Below are 23,180 nucleotides of genomic sequence, written 5' to 3'. Positions count from 1 at the left end.
TTTACTATTACATTGGATTATTTCCGATTACACGATATAATTGATATGCAATTAAAATAGTTTCACGCAAGTGAGAACAATAGAATATTAGGCAAAATTATCCACATAAACTTAAGGATCCTGTGGTGATTCAGCTGCAGATGATTCTTCATCTCGGTTCCAAGCATCTTTCGGGCGAATCATGATAAGAGAGGACTTGAGCGAGTAATCACCCAACCATGATTCCCATAAAATACCCGTCGATTTGTGGGCACGTGGATTTTCTAGATAATATTTTCCATTCAAATTTGACTCAGCGCAACTATAAAAGAGGAAAACGATATCAATCGATTAAAAAGTTTACAGAGCCCGGAGCAATATCTTGTGCGCTTACCTGTTGAACCACCAGCCACTTCCATATGTTAGTGCACAGTGATATCTACCAAATGATTTGTCGTTTGATCGATCATAGGTACTGAACTCTTGGTCATTGTGGTAGGACAAGGAATCGGATGCGTTACCACGATAGTCCGATATCATGAGATTGTAGCTGAATTTTTCCGTTTCCATTCGAAAGGTACCATACTCTGCGTACGCCCTATTAGCTTCGAAGTCTTCTAGCTCTATTCTAAGCTCGACATTATCATCATAGCTCAATCTGGATTGTATTCACAATTCAAAAAGGGTTTAACAGATTACCATCAATCCTTACATTGTGTCATGCTCACCTGTGTATGAACTCATTGCCGTACCAGAATTCATATCCCAGATCACCAAAACCATGTTTATATTCGTACCACGATCGATTGAAATTCTCTTGCAAATCATAAAGATTGCGCCGTTGTAGAACAGTCCAGCCCGGACCCTCAGTGGCGAAACGACAGTATCTTCGATTGAAGTCTCGTCGTACCTCATTCAATTCTGCCTCCGCAAAGGTATACACACCATTCACTCGTTGCTGTAACTGATGACACCCATCTTTATCGGGATGATGGAAAACAACATCTGCCTCATCGTCAACTGGAAATATTGATACCACGATCGGTTCTTGCTTGCTATCCGTTTCACTGCCACTGCCCAGATCCACTTGTGATGATAAATCGATTGACTGCGTAGTTGTGGAATCGGAGCTTCCTTCAACTTCCTCCGTAAAATCGCGTTTGTTTACGCCACAGTTTTGGTTGTTTCGCTTTTCCACTTTTCTATCCACATCCAACACTAAGGTTTCGATTCTTTTAAGAAGAATATCTGCACTATTGGTAAACGTGGCTACTTCGTGGTTGGTACGATGGCAGCAGGAACGCATTTGTTCGAATTGATTGGCTTCCAACTCGTATATGCGTACCGTACGGTCCTCTACCGAACGAATCATGCCAGTCAATGCATCCAGCGCCCGGCATTGTCTGCGATTGGCTACAGCTTCCCGCAGCTTTTTAATAGTAAGTTTATCCAAAAAATCATCGATATCTTCCTCGGATTCTGATGCTTCTTTCTTTGGTTTGGCAAGTGGCACATTTGCGCATTTCGCATTTCCTTCCAAACGATTCACCTGCTTCTGAAGTTGTCCAATTTTTGAGATGATTGATGTTTGATCAGCTATTTCAGTGCGTTCATTACGGCGACCACGATGAGCAGCATTACTGCTGGATAAAGCGTACACAGTTTTCGTAATGTCGTGCAATTTTTCGTTAATCACATCCACCTTATCAAAGACGTGTTGAACTTTAAAATCCAGATTGGACAGCCGTGTTTCAAGAGCAGCAGAGGGACTTTCATGTGTTCTAAAATCAAAGTTATAAAACATCAAGCCATACCACCATTTGTAAGAAATATCCAGAAAAGCGCAATTCATATTTACTTCTTCAAAATATCCAGCTTACTGTCGACGGATTTGATATGCTCGCTCCATGCGCCAATATGATGCTGAAAAACGTCCCACACTTGAGACTTTTCCTGCAAGGATTTAACATTCGCATCCAAACTTGTCATCGTGGTCAGGACAGTCACGATTCGTTGCTCAAGATTGATGAGATAGTGAGTATTGAATCGATTAAGGAGTGTTTTTACATCTTCCAGCAACTCTCGAACATCCTGGTTATTTGCACCATCTTTGTTCGATAGCTCGCCATCCACGATTCCTGGCGACGCGATCAGCAAGGCCAGCATAACAGTTGTGATGCAGAGTGGCGTCTAAGGGTAAATAGTAGAACGTGAGGGAAACAAAGTAATCGGCATTAGCAGCTACGCAAAAAACATCATCACTTCAGTTAGAAATATGATAATGCTTCACTAATCGTCGAGCCAATTCATTACTTTGGGTACTGCGAGATCTAAAAACCATCTTTCCCTGTGTAGCGTGTGGCGAGTCTAGTGATCGCACGCGGTTTCCGCGTTACATTTCCTATTGCGATTGTTTACAAGCCGTGGCCCACGCACTCCGATGCGGCGCCTTTGACGACATCGTGCTTGCCGGCAACTATTTTAATCGTATTTATTGACTGCCTGTTCGGTTTAGTAGATTTACGATACGTTTCAATGGAATGGAAGGTAGAGCATTATAATGTTTTAAAAATAGCGCCGTCTATTCGGTTGAGTGGTTTGATTTACGGCCGCGATCTTTACTAATCCAGCTAAAAAACTTTATTGCTGTTACTGAAGCATCGTTGGGAGTACGAGAAGAACATCACACTAATGTAAGAGATCTAGAAAGGTGGAATACTTCGCAAACACTAAATTGGGCAATGAATAAAAGTCTCGCGCGTCTTATCAGACGTTTGCCTCCACGCTGAACTGCAAACCGCTGTACTCTTCTGTACGCTCACAGCAACTAGAATGAGGCCCACTTAGCTCTTCTTGGATCTTACCATCGCGCACACTTATCTCTCTTACGACCTTCGTCTTCGGTATCCAAAACTTTACTGACGCACCAAGCATATCAACTATCTTCTGCAAGCCAATGAAACGGACCCAACCGGCTTTGAACTTGAATATACATACTCGCCCTGGTCTACATTCATATGGTCAGAGTGTGCGTAAATCAATCCATAGCCGGTTGGGTTGGCAAAGATTTGAACTTTAAGAAAAAGCGAATCACGTTTCCGCTTCCGCTAGTTAGCTGCTTCAATACTCTTTGAGTATGAATGAAATGCAAACAATTGAAATACATTGCATTGTCCAGGAAAGGAGTAGATTTTGGCCTATATTATATCACTGTGTATGCTTATAATGCGTCTGAGTAGCGTATGGAAAACACAAGATGCACTAAAATTTACGAAGAAATAAATAAAAACTCCCGCGCGAAACAGCAAAACGGCCACAGAAAACCCCCTGAACCCGTTGACGGCGGCTGAACGGCCGCCCGAAGTGTCACTACTCGGCGGCTCAATTCGATCAAAAACCCTCCTGGTGTTCTGGAGATTTTTTTTGTTTTTGTGATTTTACTACTGCCGATGAGTAAACTCTACCCGTGGATCCCGCTGCTAGTAAATCAGGTGGAAAATCTGTCCTCGGCGCTTAGGTCGCCAGCCCGTGCTGTGTTTTCCAGCTAGTACGTTTTCGTTTTTCCAGCGCGTGTGTATGTGTGCGCGCGTATGTGTGTGACGTGGTGCATTTATTATGGTGTACGAAAATTATGAGGGGTGGAGTCGATGATTCGTCATAGTTCGTGCGTTTGTCGAGTGGCCTTTGAGTGATCTCGCAGCAGAATTCTTACGGAAATTCGAATCACTTTATGCTTTCTGTGCCAACAAGCATTGAAGTTTAAGTGTGTCGACACTTAAACCGTGCGTATGTGTGCGCGAGCGTCGCTGTGTTGGTGAAGTGATCGTGTGCATCGAAGAGTTTTTGGCGTGTTCGTGCGTGAATCCCCGAGAAAATATTTCCAGTAAGATAAGCAACCCACCCCTGGTCTATTGTGAATGCCTTCTCTGCACTTTTACGCACAAAGGTGACGGTATTATCGTGTTTTCGCCGTGTTGGCCGTTTTAGTAAAGTTTCTTCGTGGATCGATGTGAGATTTTTCGCTGGAAATAAACTCTCGTGCAGGTTTCCTTGACGCACATCCTGCATTCCTACCAGCAGCTACTAGTGCTTATCAGCAGCATCCTATTTCCCTGTGAACTCGCGTTCCGACAGCGCTCAGCAAGATGATGAAGAACCTTTTCGGCCGTAGCCGAACGAAAGATTCGGAGCGGAATAAAATCTCGGAGATCGGAATGCCAACCAATGTCGTGCATGGGCTGCATGTCACCAAGAATAAGCAGACGGGCCACTTCGAGGGGCTACCCAAATCGTGGTGCCGCATGGTCGATGCGCTGATAACGGTCGACGAACAGAACCAGAACCCCGAAGCGGCCTACCAGGCGGTCAAGTTCTACAGCTACTCGATTAAAAAGAAGGAAGCGACGGAACCGTTCAAACCGTTCATCACCGAAGATGTCATCCACGAGGAAACGGAATCGATCGACCTGTATCTCGATCAGAAAAATATGCACAAAAGCGAGGATTCGCTGGAGGGTAGCAGTGAAGAGAGTGAACCAGCGCCACAACCCCAACTTCCACCGCCCCTACCGAAGAAGAGCGCCACCTTGCAGCCGAAACCACCGAAACCGCAGCTGAAACCGAAACCGAAAAACTACTCCAGTAAATTGTACAAGGGCATAGACGATCTGCATCTGATCGATGCCGGCAGCAATAACAAGGAAACGATGATCATTCACCCCGACACACGGCAGACCATCGATACGCACCAAAGTTGTTACGAGCTCGGTACCAGCGGGAACCACAACAACAACAACATCAACAGTCTCGATCAGGAACCGGACCTCGGCGAGGGTGATCTGATTCTGCGGCCGAAGGAGAAGCTGGCCCGCCAACCAAAATCGGACGAGCAAGTGTACCGAGAGCTGAAAAGTATCTGCAACCTAAGCGATCCGCTGCAGCGGTACGAAAAGACGGTGGAAGTCGGCAAGGGTGCGTCCGGGGTAGTGTTCATTGCGCATGATCGCCAAACCGGCCAGAAGGTAGCGATCAAGACCATCGACATGAAGAACCAATCGTCGAAGGAGTCAATACTGAACGAGATCAACGTCCTGATGGACTTTAATCACAAGAATTTGGTCAACTTTCTCGAGGCGTACTACCTCGAGGATGTCGATCAGCTGTGGGTGATCCTCGAGTACATGGACGGGGGACCGCTGACGGACGTTGTGACCGAGACAGTGATGAAGGATCGCCAGATTGCGGCCGTCTGTCGGGAGGTGCTCATGGCGATCAGTTTCCTGCACTCGAAAGGCATCATCCATCGTGACATCAAATCGGACAACGTGCTGATGGGGATGGACGGATCGGTGAAGGTGACCGATTTCGGTTTCTGTGCTAACATCGAGGGTGACGAGAAGCGACAAACGATGGTTGGTACACCGTACTGGATGGCACCGGAGGTCGTCACACGAAAGCAGTACGGTAAGAAGGTCGACATCTGGTCGCTGGGCATCATGGCGATCGAGATGATCGAGGGACAACCTCCGTACCTCAACCAGCCACCCCTGCGTGCGCTCTACCTGATCGCGGCCAACGGTCGGCCTGAAGTGAAGAGCTGGGACAACTTGTCGGACAATCTGAAAGACTTTCTGGATCGCTGCCTGCAGGTCGAGGTCGACATGCGGGCATCGGCCGACGAGCTGCTGCGCCATCCGTTCCTGCAGGACTGCATGGAGCTACGAACACTGACGCCGCTCATCAAGGCAGCACGCAGGCTGCTGAAACGAGACAACTGAACTGTCCGTGCATCCGTAATCCCCGTGGCGCATCCTCTTCCGGTATGAAGTGTCCTCCATGTTTTGTTTTTATGAAACTCATTAGGCAACACCCGGGGCGTTATCGGTGTATCCGTATAGCGAGTGGTTCGCAAACTTTGCCGTATGTGTGGCTGTGAGATTTAGTGCCTTTCTGGCTAAAACCCTTCGATGATGCGTTTGCGTACGAACCATAGCGAACCGCGGACGGTTGTCGGTGTTAGTAATGGAAGTTCTTTTTTTTTTTAATGATTGGTGCAACACATTTAATAGACAGGGCGAGGAGGTGATATGGCATCAAAAACACGGTGATCATTTGCTTCTTGCCGCGTAGAAGCACCACCGTAAGCGATAGTGCTCTGCAGTGCGTTCACAACGGCCCGTAAAAGGCAGAAAGACGGCAGGCTTAAAGATAAGAGAAGTAGAGCTAACGACGGCTCGTCCCACAATCGAAGCAAATCAATGGGCGCACACACAGGGACGGCAGCGAATAGAAATGATAAGGGCAACATCGACCAGGTTCCGATGGCGATCGATGGGGTTACATTGGGTTTGGTAGACGTGCATTCAACATGTGTTAGTAGCCGCCGCCAAACCGTGTTATCTTCCAAAAGAACTAAGCTTTGATTTTTGGGCATTTTTTGTATTTGGTAATGTCCACATCGTTACGTCTGTCTGGTTGCAAGGTGGCAGAGGAAATACCTAAATATTTCTCGATTATTTATCAGTTCCGTTATGTTAAGTTTTATGGGTTCCGTTATGGGCGATTCCGTTACGTTAAAATTGGAAGACTTTTGCCACGATGAAGAGATGACGGGAGATGATACGGAACGACAAATGGCCGCCTGTATGCGTTGGAGTTCGCGCAAACACAAGAGCATGTCACTGAGAGTGTCCCTCTGGGGGTTGGAGCCCAACAACGATAGTAATGTTCCTTCGCGATTAGCCGTAACCAAACCGCTCCGACTGCAACCGACGACAGTGCGACAGGCAAAGTAGGGTTGGAAAAAAGAGTAAGCCATGAAGTGCGACGACGTCCGCTTGACTCGAGACAACGCACACAAGAAGACAAAAACGGTTGGTTCCGTCTCCGTGGTGTTTTAGCTCGGCGGTCGTGTATGCTGCCAGTGTGCCTTGGCTATGCGGTCTGGAGCAAACCTCCTCGATTCAGTATCACACAAATACACACACTCGATGGCCTCATCGAAGACGGCGACGGAGGTCGTGACGATGTCGTCTCTGCTGCTCTGCTGTAAGCTCACGTATAGTCAATTATAATGCCCAGACAGTCTTTAGCAGGCCGAGACAAGCATCATCACAAGGAAGAGGGAGGCAGACATAGCAGCACAAACCCGGTCGTCCTCCAAAACCTGCAGAGCCTGCTCCTACCGCTGCTGTGCGTGTCTTACACTTCTTCCGGCCTCACCGGGGAGTTCATGGGGAAACGTGAACAGAAATTGCATTCAATCAGCCAACCAACCAAACTGTGTGCTGCCGGCTGTTGAGTAGCAACCGCAGCCTGCCTGCTGGGTTGACGCATGATTCTATTACAATTTACATCTCATTGTGGAAAATCACGCTGGCACGGTGCAGGGTGTAGCACTGCTCTGTTCTGTCGCCGCATGGTAGTTTGCCGGAACGTTCGGAAGCTTTGGTTAGCACTTTTTCTTGTGTGCACCGATCTTGAGACGACCGTTTGCCAAGACCACCCATTTGCCCACCGGCACGCTCCAGTGACGGTAATTCATAATCTAATGGCAACAGCCCCAGCGTATACACCATGACGCTTGCGGTGAAACATGGAGTATTCTGTTAGCCAACAAGAACATATAACATGTGTGTATCATGGATTCGTACCCTCCGACGTCCATGTGTCACCAACTGTAGGAGGTGGCAGCCATGTGTGTGCTAGTACGGGCAGAGCTCTTCTCTTTATGTTTCTGCTTCGAAAGTTGGAGAAATTGGTAAGAAAAAGCATTATCCGGTAGCCAGTTTCATCTTTGCACACGCTACCCGCATGCTACACACACACACTCTGCCCGTCTGGAAGCCGTCGTCCCATTAGGGCATTGGTGCTCGGTCGGCTGAATGTTTAAAAATAAAATGTTCTCGAAAACATAAATATGCTACCCGACAGAAGCCATACGTCGCGGCCTTCCTAGCCTGAGCACCGTTCTTGGCGTTCTCGGTTGCTGGCAAAAAAATTTTAACGGTCTGTTTCGTGACGATAGCATAGCCGGGTCAGATCACACGCCGTACGGCATCCGAGATAATTTGGAAGCTGGATAATCCCGGGAAATCATCATCACAGAGCAACAGCACTCTTTACCGCATTCCATTAGCACATTCCACTAACGATCGATCCAGCATAGAGCAACCCTTAGCGATGGAAACCGTGGAAAACACTTCGTAGATGATCGGTTCATCGTCTAAGCTTCACTCTCTTAACCGCCTTGTAACTCTCTTTAGCCGGTGAAAGCCAGTTTAGAGACCTGTCGCCGTGGAAGAAAGAGAAATAACGTTTGGCTGCGTTAAACCCGATGAGTCATGGATGATTTTCACGAAGTCCCGAAGTAGAAACTGAAGCGAGAGAAGGTAAAACCGTCGCCACACGCTACCACCAATGCCTGAGCATTAGTCTGGGCCTTTAGTAAACATTGCATCAAGGTAGCCCGTACGATGATTCATCATCTCGAACAAACTGAAGAGAGGAAGAGAGGGGATCATTATCGCCTCTCTGCGGTTATGGACGCTCTAGTCAGGCTATAAAAAATCGAGAAACCTTGTCTCTGGTGACAAGAATGGCAAATCCTAAGCAAACCGGCAGGCGCACAGGCCGACGCAGATATCGGTATGCAAAATGCGAGAGCTTGCGGTTCGATAGCGATAGTGGTAGCGTTGTCACATCGCAATAGACACGTGCTAGCATAAGCGGTACGCGGGGTACCGCTAACGACGACAACAAAAGGGCTGCCGGTGTCGCATGGATTTCCCATCCGTCACGAGCAAATATTGAGTTGTTCATAGTAACCGTCGCCAAAGCATAGGAATGGTGATGGATGTTTTTTGTTGCTTTTTTTTTCTTCTTACAGCTAGTATTCAACTGCCACATTTGATCCAAAATGGCAATTGATTTTTCAATCCCTACTTAACTCGATGTCGTAGGAATTCATTTTATTTGTTTTTGGCTTTGTTAATTTAACTATGCCGTAACCTTCAATGTAAATTGTTACTCAACTGATTCACTACACCAACTTGTCCAATCAAGTTCGGGTGCACGTCTCAGGCGAATAGGCGAACCTCCTTACTCGCCTCGCGTCATCTGCTATCCGGTGATGTCAATGTAAATTAATTTGACCTCTTGTGCTGTTTCAGCGCAATGGAACCGACTCCACATTACGCGAAGTGAAACACTTACATCAAATAAGTGGCCGTATCATTTGATTGTGGACCTCGGAGGCGGAAGAAGTCAAACACTCATTCAGTTGACCGGCTTAAAACTGAAAAGTACTGAAGAGCAAAAGTGCGTTTCGCCATTTTACTACTTGTTTTGCTTTATAGCATTGATAAGGAGATGTTTCAACTGTTCATGACACACCCTAGGTAGCCGTTTCATGCCGGGTCGTGGCCATGAGTCATTCTACCGCTAGCTGGATCAATCAATAGCGAACTGAGTTACGCGGCGGGACAATTGTTTGATAACTGCTTTCCAGATACGACGTAATGTTGCAGTCGATCCCGCCGAACCAGGTTGAGGATTCATTACCATTTATCTCAACACCCTTATCAGAGATAACACGGTTCGGGTGTGGGGCTGCCCTGTACGATTGAACGTTCCCGATCGTCAGTTGCTAGCGCTATATTATATTATGCGTTCCGTTGGTCCATCATTCACCCGGTCACGAAACGTTCTCTGTTGCGGTTTGCGCTTATGTCACCTACTTCCGGTTTTATCTTATCAGCTGCTGGTCTCAACACGTAGTGGCACTATAGCTGAGTGAGGGTAGTAGCGTTCAACGCGAGATATCGGCAACCATGTAACGAGCCGTGATGCTAATCTATCTGCGGATTCAATATCCAGTGAATAAATATGTCACGGTCATTTTTCGCGATCGGCACGAAAGTAGAAATTGGCCGCGGATGTCAACAATATTGCCCACAGCATGCTCGTTGTTTACCGTCAGTGCTATCTACACTGTCAGTCTATGTTGCATGTGAAGTCAAACGTTCATATAGCCACCAAGCACCACATGTAATGCATCGACTGCGCAAAACATTAGTGGATTCCAAGACGGCTACAACACACAAATTGAATACCAGTTTCCGCCATCCGTCCAATCGCCCGGTCGCAAAAACAAGTGAAATTATGTCCAAGTAAGAGCAAGTAAAGCATGGCGAATGACCACAAGTTGATGATAACGTAATGTTCGATTGCAGCAACGGCCACAGCACACACGTCGAGCGTGACCGACAATGGAAGAATGACGTATAGCCTTTTAGGGGCTTGATATGTGGAGTCGCGTGTGATGTGTCGTCGTTGTAGAGGAAGCATATTGTAACACGGAGGAGTAGTAGAGGGTGAATTCGAAACCCATGCCGCTATTGGATAAAAACAGGTCCATTGATTGGGGAGCCTTATGAGGGAAATAGAGGTGAAAGAGAAGTTTTTTTTTTCCTACCAGCAAGCCAACGAAGCCAGTCGAGTTGTATAGTATACATGTTAGAACTAGACGAAAGCCATAACAAGATTTAGTATGAAAAACTCAAAATTATCGATCCATCCATCGACGAAATGATGTGGCGGCCACTGCGCGACTGTTGTAAATACGAGACACCGTGAGGATGATACGACAATTTCTTTAATCAATTACCCTACGCCCAGACCTTGGTAGGTGAATAGATAGATTGTAAATAATCGTGCCGCAAATACCATCACAACGAGTAGGGAGGGATAGAGCATGAGAGCGAATCGCTTATTGCGCCACCATGATATGTATCATTGGATGTAATTCAATTTAGTGCATCTGCACGCATTATCACGACGCCACATGCTTCGCATTCCAAATCGGGTGCAAATCAGCATTTAATAATTAGTCACAGTACAGTATACTATGTTGTCTTTTTGGTTTTCGATAGCATTACCATTACATTATCCGTAACTGTGTGCACCTTTACACACTAAACCATCCATAATGCAAATGCCATCACGGCATTTTTTTTCGAGTGCGCTCCGGGTGTGTCAATCGAGCTAGACCGCTTGGTTTTACCGTATACAATATATACACAAATATGTAGGATATATTAGACTGGTACTAGAAACGGTATTCACGACATTCATGGTATTTTATAGCAAGAAAGTACGAGGAACCCGGTTTTTGAACGAAAATTTACACCAACACCCTTTTATCGATGATAAGAGTTTGTATTTTGTAGTAAAGGCCTTACTGTTTACTATTATCGCGCAATAAAATGGTCCAACATTTGATATATTTAGAATAGAAAGTGTGTAAAGAGCAGAGCGCATTGAACATTGGAGCGTCTGGTACTGAAACATCCGAACATGATCGCGCTTCTGAGGCCATTGCTGCAGGTAAGTTGTTTTTTGCAGTTGGGATACTTTTATTTCAACGAACAAACCATGTCGGGTTTCAATTAGGAACTTTTCCTTAATAAGAATGCAATTTTTCCATTTTTTCCATGTAACACATTGTCGCTCATTTGATGAGCGATTTTTCAGTTGTTTTTACAAAACACTTTCCTACACTTTCTCTTGGTGTTTCACAACCAAACGTCTTCCCTATATTTACCAGCTGATTTCAATGTTTTTACACTGGTACCGGCCAACACTGCATTACCGCCGCCATTTATGATGGTCATTGTAAATTTATCGGCGATCTGTGGTAAGAGCAGTTTGGAATCTCCGCATACATAGAATATACCACCTTCACCCATCGTTTGCTCGATCGATGCTTTGTGCTCTGCGATGCAATCCTGGACGTACTTAAAGCGAGCATCACCATCTCGCGAGAATGCCTCATGGCAACCATCTAGTACGCCTCTACGCACATATTCTGCAATTTCTTCGCGGCATAGGTAGCTTCGATCTCGGTAACGGAAGCCTACTATCAGTCGTGCCTTTCCGAGGACGGTACCGGTTGCCAGAGCTGCTGCTCTGTGGTCGAGAAAGGCAAGATACGGAGAAATACCAGTGCCGGTTCCAACCATCACCACGTCATTAGCAAGTTCGCTGTCCTTATACGTGAAGTCGCTGCTTTGGCGGAAGTAAAAGTGCACCTGTGAACCCAGCTTTACACCCTGGAGGTAGGTAGTTGTAATGCCTGGTTCGGTGGGATTGTACGAGAAGAGAAACCGTATCACCGGTCGAGTTGCATCCTCACGGTACGCATTAGCGATGGAGTAGGGACGAGGCATCAGCCGAGGAAGATGCTCCACCAGCAAGGACGCCGGAGGAAGGCACGAAGGTACAAGCTTCAACAGCGACAGAAAACCGTTTCCATGCTTCAGAATAATCTTTTCGTACTCCGCAGTGCCCTCTTTGGAGCACAGTATTTCTAAGAACCGTCGCTGGGAAGTATCGCTTGTATGCGACGCCAAAGCACGGAGGAACGCCTATTGGAAAAAAGTGGTCAGCACTTAGTTCAGATTTGCAATGAGCAGTTCACATAGCGTCCCATCGTACCTTTTTCGGTATGGCTCGTAAGTCCAGACATTCGGCGAACAGTCGTCTCAGGGTAACCGTGGTCGGTATGAAGGGTGGTACTTTGGCTGCCTTCTTGGTAGTTCCTTTATCAACCTCCACATGCCATCTGCTATCTACCGTCGAAGCTGCCGAATCATTTTTTCCGCAGCCCAGATGATCCAAAAGGTATTGAACATCCTCCCGTAGGTTGTAGGTTAGAATTCCAACCGTATCACCAGGCCAGTGACGATGCCCGGTCTGCTCGAAGTTTCCCAGTTGCACGTCGTAAACTGATTTAATATCTTCTCCCTCGCATAACGTAACAGTGCTTGTTACAGTGCCAATTAACACTTTAGTAGCCGCAAAGGGCTGCGCTACTCCGGCTTGTAAATGGTCCTCCACTGGTACGGATGCTGTGTCCTGGATTCGTAAAGACAGGTTAAAGCTAATGATATCCTAATTCAAGCCGCAAGGACTTACATCACTTGGCTCCAATTTAATAAACGAAACTGGCACCGGTGGTAACGATAATTGCCGTCCATCGTATTCCTCGATAACGTTCAGCAACTCGGCGGACCGCATTTTTTCTTCTTCAATGAGGATTTTCCCCAGTACAGCTGTTGAATCCAGCTTCGCAAGCTACTCTGAGGATATAGCCTTCTTCTATATTAAGGACCGGATACTAAGGTCACGTGTCACACTTCTCTGTGGTTTCTACAGTTGTTTCTGTTGATGCTCTATTTCGAATATTATTTCTCTGCACGGACGTTCCGGATGTGAGATGGCCCGATTAGGTGTAATCTGTTCGTTCTCTTTGAGACAGGGTATCTTAATTGCAGGAGTTCTTGCCGTGATGATGCCTGGAAAGAGAAATCGATCGTTAATCCAACAGGTCCTTGGAGAATTGCCAACATTTATGTTTGCCGGTGCTGTTTCTGATGATTTCCTTTTGGGACTACCGGATCTCGGCAGCCCGGAGTTCTGTACTCTCACCTGGGGTTGGTTCTGTTGGTGTTGTAAATGGATTTAAGATCCTTTTTCTACTTTCAGATTCGTGGTTTTTAGGGATCTTTATTGAAGTTGAATATAGTTAAGAATTTCCCATTTTCCCGCGATTTACGAACGAGCTGGTGGTGTTAGGAAAACAACGAGTGCAGAGGAGGAGAAAAGAGGGAAACAAACTCTCTGCCTGTGCAGCAATCGCAATGTGTCTACAGGCCTGCGTTCGCGACTCGGGCGGCCGGTCACCACATGTTTCGTATTGTTTGTAAATCGTGATTTGTTTGGTGGTTTTCTTTAACTCTGCAACAGAATCAAAAAAATGGGACGATTCGGTCCAACAAAACGGAAAATACCGGTCCCAAAACGGCACGGTGTGCGAGATCCACTGAAGCGCTTAGCAGAAAAGGAGGCCGCGTAAGTTTCTCATCAAATTTCGGAAACGCTCAACCCTTGCCCTACGGTAACTAGGATGTTCTCGTTTATCTCCTTAGCATTAAAGATAAAATCAATAACCCTCCGAAAGAGCACGACGTGCAGGAAGTTTCAAATGCATTCAAGCGCTTCATTCAGCTCAAGGAAAAGGCCAACCATGATTCAGGACACACGAGACAGCGCGACCGACCGAAGATCAGCATCGGTAACACAGTGGTGCAGAAACAGGCGAAAGAAACGGAATCCTCGTTCCTGCACCGTGCCACCACGATTCAGAAGGAGCGAGAAGCGGAAGTAAACTTCGGTGTAAAGTACGGTGTCGAGGTCGAGCGCGATGAGCTTACCGGAGCGATCAACATTCGCAAACGCAAGGGCACGGAAGTGGACGCTATGCTGAAGAAGCGCCTCCGAAACGCCAAAGCGGGAAAGGATGGCAAAAAAGGTGCAAAGGTACGTGAAGAAGCGAAAGCCAAGAAACTTACACTAAGCGAGAAAAAGGCAAAGAAAAAGGAGAAGGAGCTGGAAAAGAAACGCCGTGAGGAGGATCTGCTTTTGCGCGAGTATCAGTACGATAAAGTTGAGTTTGGCGAGGTTGTAAAGGGGCCACCTACGCTGAACACGTTGCCTCGGCGAGCCAACAAACAGGACGGTGCCTCACGGGTGAGTAGCGACGTTACACTAACTGCGTAGCCGCACGATTCTACGCTTACTCTAATGATTCCTTACTTACAATCTCCGCAGCCTGGAAGTAAACGCCTACTGCTGCATGCAATGATTGACCCACAGGGAGACGAGGCGGACGATCAACAGCAAACACCATCGAAGAAGGCTAAACCAGCGGCAGCGACGAAAATCGATCTAAAGGGCAAACGAAAGAATCTACCCGTCGCAACACGAATGAAGATCGAACGGGAGCAACAAAACGTGATCGAGATGTATCGTCAGTTGAAGAAGACTGCGCATAGTAAAAAATAAACTACTTTCTAGGACGTTTATTCGACGTAACGCAACATCGGAATCATTCTATAAATATATATATATGTATATGCAAATCCTTCCACGCGCCTCTGGCTTCGCACTGTCTCAATACCGTATCATGGAGTAGTAGAGATACTTGCCGGTTTTCCGATACTCCGCCAGCAAGGATTCGGCCTCTGCCTTTGGTATGCTCTTGACCTTGCTCATACACGTCACGATCGTGTCCTGGATGCGGGGCAGCATGGTGCGACCTTCGCCGCAAAGGTACAGCTTCGTCGAATCCTCCATCAGGAGCTCGATCAGGTCCTCCTTTCGATCTTCGATGATCTCCTGCACGAACTTGTACCGACTCTCCACATCGCGAGACGAGGCAATGTGTAGCCGATCCAACAGGCCACTCTGCAGGTACTGCTTCAGCTCTTCGTCGTACAGCGAATTACGGTCGCGATACCGGCAGCTCGTTAGCAACCATGCCGTTCCGAGTTTCAGCTTCCGGTTGCTGGACAACGCTGCGACCTTCGCTCGCTTGCGATACTCGAGAAAGCCCAGGTACGGGGACATCCCCGTCCCAGGACCGATCATAATGATGTTACGCTCCAGATCCTCCTCCCGGTACTGGAAGACGGGCTTCAGCTGACGCAAATACATATACAGATGCTTGTCGCAGCGATTCGGGTGTAGCAGCTTGCTCTCGAGCATATGCGTCGCCAGTCCAACGCGCCCATCGTTCAGCATCGCGAACACGATCCGGAACTGGTTCTCCCGTCCATGGCTCGCGATGGAATAGGGCCGAGCCTGCAGGCGAGGCAAGTGTTCCACTAGTACGGCTAACGGGGGCCTACAGCTGGCCACGTACCGTAGCACATGCAGCAGATTCATCTCATTCTTCATGATGAGTTCATTGTAGAGATTGGAACCCTCCTTCGACGAAAGAATCTCCAGCAAACGTTTCTCGCACTCGTCCGTCGTGTAGCTGGACAGTGCCTGAAGGAGAACCTTGCGCGGTGTAATCCGTATATCGAGACACTCGGACAACAGACGCCGAGGTGTGAATAACTTCGGCACGTAGTGCGGTAGCTCGGCATTCTTTTTCTTGATCGGCTTCACTAACTTCATCTCGTGCGGTGTATCGGCAATCGGAAGTAGATGTAAGCGATCAAGTAAGTAATCCACCTCACTTGGTAGGTTGTAGGTCAGTATACCGATCGTATCTCCCGGAAAGTAATCCTCCTCAAGGCTCTAAAAAAACGGGAGAGCATTCATGGGTCTAAGTGAGGCACAGTACGCCAGCAGAGTGCTGTGGCTTACCGGTGGTAATTTAATCGTGACTTCGTAAACCGTCTTCACATCATCTCCTTCGGCCAGCACACGGTAGTGCAGGATGCTAGTCTTGTGGACATCGCTCGATCCGAACGGCTGCCGGGACTCGCTTTGCAGATGATCCGCTTGTTGCTGTTCCGGAGGGAAATGAAACCACGATTAGACCTTTACGTGCTTGATAACCAGTGGCGGGCGTCCTCTTCCTTACCCCTTGTCCATTTTCGACCGGATTCAGCTCTATAAATTGTGCCGGCAACTTCGGATGCGTCAAGGCGGTTGCCTTAAATTGCTCCAGAACGTTCATCGTTTCACCATAGAAACGAACGTTTGGTGTCACAGTATACTACGATAACCCGGATGAGAATACTGTTCAGATGCTTCTCTCGCTATTTCCTCCGCTAATTAGTGCCTACGTTTCTCGATCGCACCGAAACAACCAAATATTTGCGGCAAAATTATTAAAAACAACAGGAACTACGGAGGAGAAGCGCACACACTCGCACGCAGAACGCTAGGCGAGTTTAAGAAGCCTGCTTCAGTGCTCCCGTTTACCAGTTTCGTCGATTTCGTCGATTTCATCGATTTCATTTTGAATCGTGTCGTTATAATTATCAATTTTCAGTTATCTCTTTTTCATTCTACTCACTGGATTACCTTCAATAAAACATGAGTTGATGGTTAAACTGCAGGATAATATTAACCAATTGAATGCTCGCAATGCCACGAAAAGAAATGACGTTTTGTGTCCTCGGGATACTTTGGATGTGGATATGGATTGGGGAATATGAATTTTGTATGAGAAGCACAAGTCCCAGGAGCAATCGTTTACTTTTTCTGTATTAAAATTAAAGTCAGGGCATTTCTCGCATAACATTAGGCAGTCCACGATCTGCCGACATGGCTATTTCCGATAAATTGATTATTTGTAGAAAATTCTTTGTTAAATTTTTGTCACTTAAAGAAAATTAGTCCCATCAACATATTTTACTCAATAGAAGACACATATGATGAGATATAGATATGACCGATTTATGCAATTAAACCGATATAACCGATCCTCCCGTACCGAAGTAAAGCCAACGATGGCACCAGCGTGCAGATTTCGAGATCGGTCATCGACGTAATCGTCCCATCTTCGTTCGTATTATACAAACTTAATCAAATCAAAGCGTGGCGGTGGTGATGTGTTTAGACAGATGGACTGTCCCCGCAGTGATCTCGCTGTCCAAATCAACATCTCCTCCAACCCTTTCGCTGGCATCCAATATCGGACCAATCAATCAAACCAATTAATCCCAAACCGAAAAGCGGTACGGGGAATTGGGAAGCAGCGAGTTACAATAGCTAATTTCTTCCGCAGATGACGATCGCTGTCTGGCCAACGTACCACACCAAAAAGAGGGGGGAAAGTCTCAATCTGATCTTTCTGAAGAAATCAGGTTCCACCGATCCGTCTCGGTCACGCGGGCGACTGGACGTCTTCACGCTGTAAATGATGATGTTATCACGCTGGGTCGATCATCTTATCGACGAGCCTGAGATCAGCTCCCGATGCATCCTAGTGACCAAACGCCGGTGCTACTGTGGCCAAATGGTTTTCGACAGCCCCGTGCCGTGACATAACCACGCAGCGATCGCAAGAAATGGCGCACGCAAGTTCCACACATCGTCCCTATTGTCTTCCGGCCGACCGAGCGAACCATGGAAGGCTCGACCACCAACACCACTAGGCTAGTTCCGTAGCGAATGTCCGCAGCTATCGAGGTAAACAATGCTTCCACTCCTCGCCGGTTCAGGTGCGTGAAGATAGCTGATGGAATAGCCGAAAAGTATAGCTCCACATGACTTCCCTTCGCTATCCTTAACGCGCTATGCACCACGCATCATCGTATGCTACTTGGATTGCGCAACATACTCCACCGATGCTCGTACCGTGCCGTGTGCCACTGGCCATTCTTTTCGGTCCGAACGTAGAAGGCCGGTATTCCCTCAATATGTTACCTCGCTGTGCCTTTCAAAGGCTGACGGAAGATGAATTTGTTTTTTTTCCCTTCTTTCTTTCGGAACGATTCATGCAACTCGGCGATAAGTGCCGCCTGATAGTAGCCATTTACAATCGGCAACACAACACAACATGATGGTGAAGCGAGGAACCGAATTGAAATAAATTATTTTAAATATATGGTAGCACTCTTGCCAGTATGTAACAAGCGCTTATGGGAAGCGAGGTGTAACCGGCGTAAATGATAGAACAGCTATAAGCCAAAAATAATAAGGTGAGATAATTTCAGATAAACACACACATTTTTTAGTGTAATGAAGCATGGTGTGGCGCAAGCAGTGCTCCTTCAAGAGTAAACTCCTGTTTCACATGTATGGCATTAGAAAGCACGTAAAGCAGGCAATCTAATTAAACTATAGCGGTGCAGTGTACTAAACCACGTAAATGCCGGACGGGCGCAATCTTAATTCAGAATCTGTTTAATTTCTCAATTAGAACGCTCTAGAAATATTTGTATTATGTTATCAATATCAAAAGAGAACGGCACGGCAAGACGTAGCAAATGTTGCATTGATATCATTTTGCAATTTCGTGATCGTGATGGTATTCGCCGAGAATTATTGCCATTGGATCTGGAATCAATCAAAAGCAATCCAAGTAACGGTACATTATCGCGATAACATCACGGGCTATACCTGCGATCCAATCGAGAGCACAGCGCTATCAATGACCCATTTTTTCTGCGAGAAAGACACAGGTTGAACACGATGAACAGAATAAACTAATTCCAGCTTAGGACCTACAGGCGTACGCCTGCCGTTTACTATTTCGATATCACTTCGGATCCAGCCGAGTGGTTTTGCGGTCATTATCCGTTGCGTTATTATGCTGTCATAAACCAACGCGCGTACATCGAAGGCATGTACGCTTTCGGAGAGGACAATTTGTACCGTCTAGCGCCATGGCGGCGGGCCACTATCTTTTCGAGACACTTGATTTACCCGGAAAAGTCACGTCTCCGCCATTGGTCGCTAATAGACAAGAAGATCTCTCGGCGCAATAGGCTCCAGTAAGTGTCAAGATCCTTTGATGGTCGCATGGTGGAGAAGGATTTTTTTTTTCAGATTCCGTGTTGTGTTCCCTGGGCTCCAAATGCAAATGGTGATGTCTCGCCAAGTGATGTACCCGTGTACGATTGCGCAATAACAACAAGAGTGCCCTCGCGCCCTCCACGGTGCCACTACTACTGGTTCATGTAATGCCGGTTGCTTCCTCTTACCGTTTATCTCACTTTTATCCCTTCGCCGGCACATCATCAGTATCCATCCCGATAGCTACGAGCCTCTTGATAAGCTTTTTCTCGTTTGAAGTGAAGCAACAGGTAGGCCGCCGTACTCCAATAGACTCCAATGCGTCGTCATTTTTTAGGGGATTTGCTTAGGAGCAATCGAGGAAAGTGAAAGATCCGGTTCTGCAGCCCACTCGAATGCATCTCGTTTTGGGGCTCTTGTTATTTGCCAAAAATCATTACATACTGTGCCGCCTGCTATGCTATCCTACCGGTGTGTGTCTGTTATCGTCTTTGGCTAGGATTCGCTTCGCCAACGCCAAAATACCCCCGAGGAGATGAATCCGATTCGATCGGTTCCGGTCCTCGAATGCACTCGAAGGTGCAGGGTGGGGGAAAAACAAACAAACCCCAACGCCAGCAGCACGCCAGTCCGAAAGAGGAAGCAGAAAAAGAAGGTATTAACAACAGTCATCCTCTATGCTCCACTCCATGAATCAACGCGAACAGAGAGCATCCGATTTGGGAGGGAAAACGGAATGGAAAAACACTTATCAAACGGAACGGATTAAGGGGTGTCGTGGCCATCCACATGTGGGCGCCAGGCCATGGCTTCGTGTGGCGAATTTGGCCAATCTTTTGGCACAATCGTGGTACTGCCGTAGTGGCTAGCAGCATCATTGTGCCTCAGTGAAAGGTGCAGCCCATGCCGAGGGCCCAGACCGACGGGCATGTTTACCGGATAGCATCCGACGAAACCCGGGAAGCTTGCGGGAGGTTTTGTACGGTTGTTGTGTTGCGTTCGAAACGAGGCTCGAATGGCCACTCGACCGCGGGTACCCCGGTACTCACGACAATGTTAATGGAAAGTTTTTGGGAGGAAAATGCTCAGCACATACGGTGGCGTTAGGTGCGAAAAAGTACCCTTTCCGGCCCGTCGGCTGGTGGTAGGGTTGGTTTTATTCGGGAGCAAAATGATCACAAACCAAAACAAAACGCCACACGTGGGCACGGCTCGTCTGGGCTGAGTGTCCGAGTTGGGCTAAGGAAACCCGAACCAGGTGATGACGCAGGCTCGTTCCGACCATTCGATCGATCGAGCGACCGAACGAGGAGGTCCGGATCTATAAAAGTGTGGACCATTCCGTAGGACCGGTACCAGTAGCCAGTCGATCGTGCATAAGGTGAGACGTGCCCTCAGCGAAAGCGTGTTTCTGCGAACAAATTCACGTGCCTTACCCGGAGAAAGTGCCCTTTTGCGTACGGTGAGTGTTCAACGTGGGCCGACTGTTTTTTTTCTCTTGTGCGAGATTTCAGTGTTACAAAACTCAATCAGTGTCGTATCCGTTGATTCCGCAGCATTAGACGCAAGATCCACAAGTGCAAAAAATTAGGTGTGTGAAAACAATACCCATTGGTAAAACAGGACTGTCTGCTAATAGGATTCAGGACGAATATTCGTGACTTCGTCGATCGTTATCGATCGAGTGAAGTTAGCTTTTCAACGGGATTTCCTGTTTTATGAGGACTTTGCTCCGCGCACTCCGGTTAAACCGGAAGACTACTAATCCGTCCAAATTCAGGAATGTGTGCCAATTTATTCCAAACCACGTATTTTAATCCTGTTGCCAGAGATAACGTGTGTTACGAAATTGGGAACGTGTTTGCGGGATTTTTTGTTCGTTTATTCCACCACGAGAATGTGTTCAATACGTTTGATCAATTTTACGGATTTACAACCCGCTGTATAAGTTATGAGGGTAACTCGTGGAAGCGCCCAAGGACTGGTTTTCAAAAATACAATTATTGGTTATTTCAGGAAAAGCAAGTAGAAAAAAAGCTGGATGTCTGGAGTGCATGAGCTATATTTCATGCAAATATCTTGCTATCCATCCCATAGCGCAACACTAACTGACACAATTCTCGGCTCGGGTTGCATAATTCTTAATTTTATGGAAATGTGAAATTCCTGCAGATTGTGACTTTCAACGGAATCGTTGTGATTAGTAGTCGTTGCCCGACTTTTCTCGATTCAGAAAAATCCAAGATTAATTTATCTCATTTGAACGTCACTGGAGAAAAGTTGATCTACTGACGCATGTTCTTGCAACAGAATGCATTGGACAGCTTCCTATTGAGTTGGTTTTTATTTATTTGGTAATTTTTAGATTTTCCGCTGAGCGTTAAAACGAAATGCAAAATGTGGTCCATCATATTCTGTGGATTTTCAGGCCAAAAAAATGGTGTAAATCCTTTGGAAAAATCTAGAAAATTGTCCCTCCATCGTTTTATCGATGGCCTAGGATGGATGAGAAGAAAGTACTTCTCAATGGTCCTGATGGTGCGGGGAGGTATATGCCTAATACCGACTCGTCTGCCCGTCCATTCGCGACGCGGATGTGTTGCACCTAATTCCGAAAATTGCACCTCACCAAATAACACCTCCGCCCGCTACTCGGCTACTGATGAGAGGTGAAAGTGCGAAAGTAAATCACATCAGACAGATGTGCACCTTGTCCAGGAAATAAAACGGAGAAAAACTAACACCCTCTCGAGCATTGATGGCCATTTTATGGTATTATTTTTGACGATTTTTGCAAGCTCTAACTGAGAAATAAAGCTTTGAAAAATGAGCGTTAGTAGATTGGTAGCCATTTCGTTTTTCTTAAACATTGCCATTCCTTTTAAATCTCTTCACGCCACGAAAAATACTTTTCTCTGCGATAAGTAAGATGCTAACATCATTTTTATCGTCTTATCTCCTGCGATCTCTTGCCACACATCAACAAGTGTTGAACGATTGCTGCTGCTACGGGCATAAAAGCGAAAAATAGATTGACGATTATAAAACAGTTTACTTAATCCCTATGCGGCCACCACGCCTCAAAGACACTCAATATCATAAACATCGATTAGGGCGTCTATAACGAACAATCGTTATGCATCTTATGCTGCTCTACGGGTACGGTAGCATAGCGATTCCACGCTTCTCTTCTGTCGGGTGTGCAGACCATTGCTAATGTAGCATTAATAATGTCCATTTTTCCGCCCCACCGGCTATTTCTCTGGGGGGAAAGGGGCGGTCCTAGTACACCTCATCCGTATCCGTTCCGCGACATAACTAACACGATGTGGCACGCTGGCCAACGGTGCGCGCGGAGGGGTGTTTGGTGTGAACTGACGATCGCTGACTAATTTATGATCATTACGAATTACTCTCGCTCTCGTCTGGAAGCACAAACCTCCATTACGATGGTCATCGGCACGTGCCATCGGCAGCATTAGCAGCAGCGAAAGAAAGGGTTGGAAGTGAAATTATTACTTCCGTCAGAGAAAAGGGCAAAGAAATTGTAAAGAAGAAGCAGATGGAGGCTGCAAGTGGGAAACAATCAATGAAGATCGTACACACGTTGGGCTCCCTTTCTTCGTTTTCATTCCTTCTTTATTTGCTCTACCGGTGTAACGGCAATCCGCCGTATCTGTGTGGTTTGTGTTATTTCTTTGGATTGCTTTATTTCACTTCTCACACCTTCGCAATCCATGTTAACGCCCCGCGAAAACCTAGGTCAAAGCGTGCATAAACACTTGAATACGTTGCTTTGACTAACAAATTCATTTTCATGCTGCGCTACCACCGATGTAATGTTAAGGTAACGACTCACTAACAGCGTCAGCGCTGATATA

General features: G+C 46.7%; 5 protein-coding genes across 5 annotated transcripts; 2 read left to right on the top strand and 3 right to left on the bottom strand.

Annotated features, from left to right (window-relative positions):
- Nucleotides 1-68: 68 nt before the first annotated feature.
- LOC125959074 (angiopoietin-1-like) lies at nucleotides 69-2,886 on the bottom strand. The gene is made up of 5 exons (XM_049691850.1): nucleotides 2,844-2,886; nucleotides 1,838-2,169; nucleotides 708-1,760; nucleotides 374-637; nucleotides 69-301 (listed from the first exon to the last, which is right to left on the bottom strand). The coding sequence occupies exons 1-5, from the start codon at nucleotides 2,844-2,846 to the stop codon at nucleotides 112-114; spliced, it is 1,842 nt and encodes a 613-aa protein (XP_049547807.1). The 5' UTR covers nucleotides 2,847-2,886; the 3' UTR covers nucleotides 69-111.
- A 485-nt stretch (nucleotides 2,887-3,371) lies between these two features.
- On the top strand, nucleotides 3,372-11,270 carry LOC125959077 (serine/threonine-protein kinase PAK 3). The gene has a single exon (XM_049691854.1). It carries the CDS (start codon nucleotides 4,125-4,127, stop codon nucleotides 5,754-5,756), a length of 1,632 nt encoding a protein of 543 aa, XP_049547811.1. The 5' UTR covers nucleotides 3,372-4,124; the 3' UTR covers nucleotides 5,757-11,270.
- Nucleotides 11,271-11,295: 25 nt separating this feature from the next.
- LOC125959082 (methionine synthase reductase-like) lies at nucleotides 11,296-13,608 on the bottom strand. Its single transcript, XM_049691858.1, has 4 exons — nucleotides 13,468-13,608; nucleotides 12,955-13,334; nucleotides 12,475-12,894; nucleotides 11,296-12,404 (listed from the first exon to the last, which is right to left on the bottom strand). Exons 2-4 carry the CDS (start codon nucleotides 13,054-13,056, stop codon nucleotides 11,553-11,555), a joined length of 1,374 nt encoding a protein of 457 aa, XP_049547815.1. The 5' UTR covers nucleotides 13,057-13,334; nucleotides 13,468-13,608; the 3' UTR covers nucleotides 11,296-11,552.
- A 118-nt stretch (nucleotides 13,609-13,726) lies between these two features.
- LOC125959088 (uncharacterized) lies at nucleotides 13,727-14,951 on the top strand. Its single transcript, XM_049691867.1, has 3 exons — nucleotides 13,727-13,890; nucleotides 13,968-14,568; nucleotides 14,650-14,951. Exons 1-3 carry the CDS (start codon nucleotides 13,796-13,798, stop codon nucleotides 14,881-14,883), a joined length of 930 nt encoding a protein of 309 aa, XP_049547824.1. The 5' UTR covers nucleotides 13,727-13,795; the 3' UTR covers nucleotides 14,884-14,951.
- LOC125959083 (methionine synthase reductase) lies at nucleotides 14,874-16,669 on the bottom strand. Its single transcript, XM_049691860.1, has 3 exons — nucleotides 16,415-16,669; nucleotides 16,195-16,338; nucleotides 14,874-16,125 (listed from the first exon to the last, which is right to left on the bottom strand). Exons 1-3 carry the CDS (start codon nucleotides 16,508-16,510, stop codon nucleotides 14,992-14,994), a joined length of 1,374 nt encoding a protein of 457 aa, XP_049547817.1. The 5' UTR covers nucleotides 16,511-16,669; the 3' UTR covers nucleotides 14,874-14,991.
- Between the last annotated feature and the right edge of the window lie 6,511 nt (nucleotides 16,670-23,180).

The sequence above is a fragment of the Anopheles darlingi genome, chromosome 2 (assembly GCF_943734745.1).
Source record: "Anopheles darlingi chromosome 2, idAnoDarlMG_H_01, whole genome shotgun sequence".
Classification (NCBI taxonomy): domain Eukaryota; kingdom Metazoa; phylum Arthropoda; class Insecta; order Diptera; family Culicidae; genus Anopheles; species Anopheles darlingi.
This window is presented reverse-complemented; position numbering and strand designations above follow the sequence as displayed.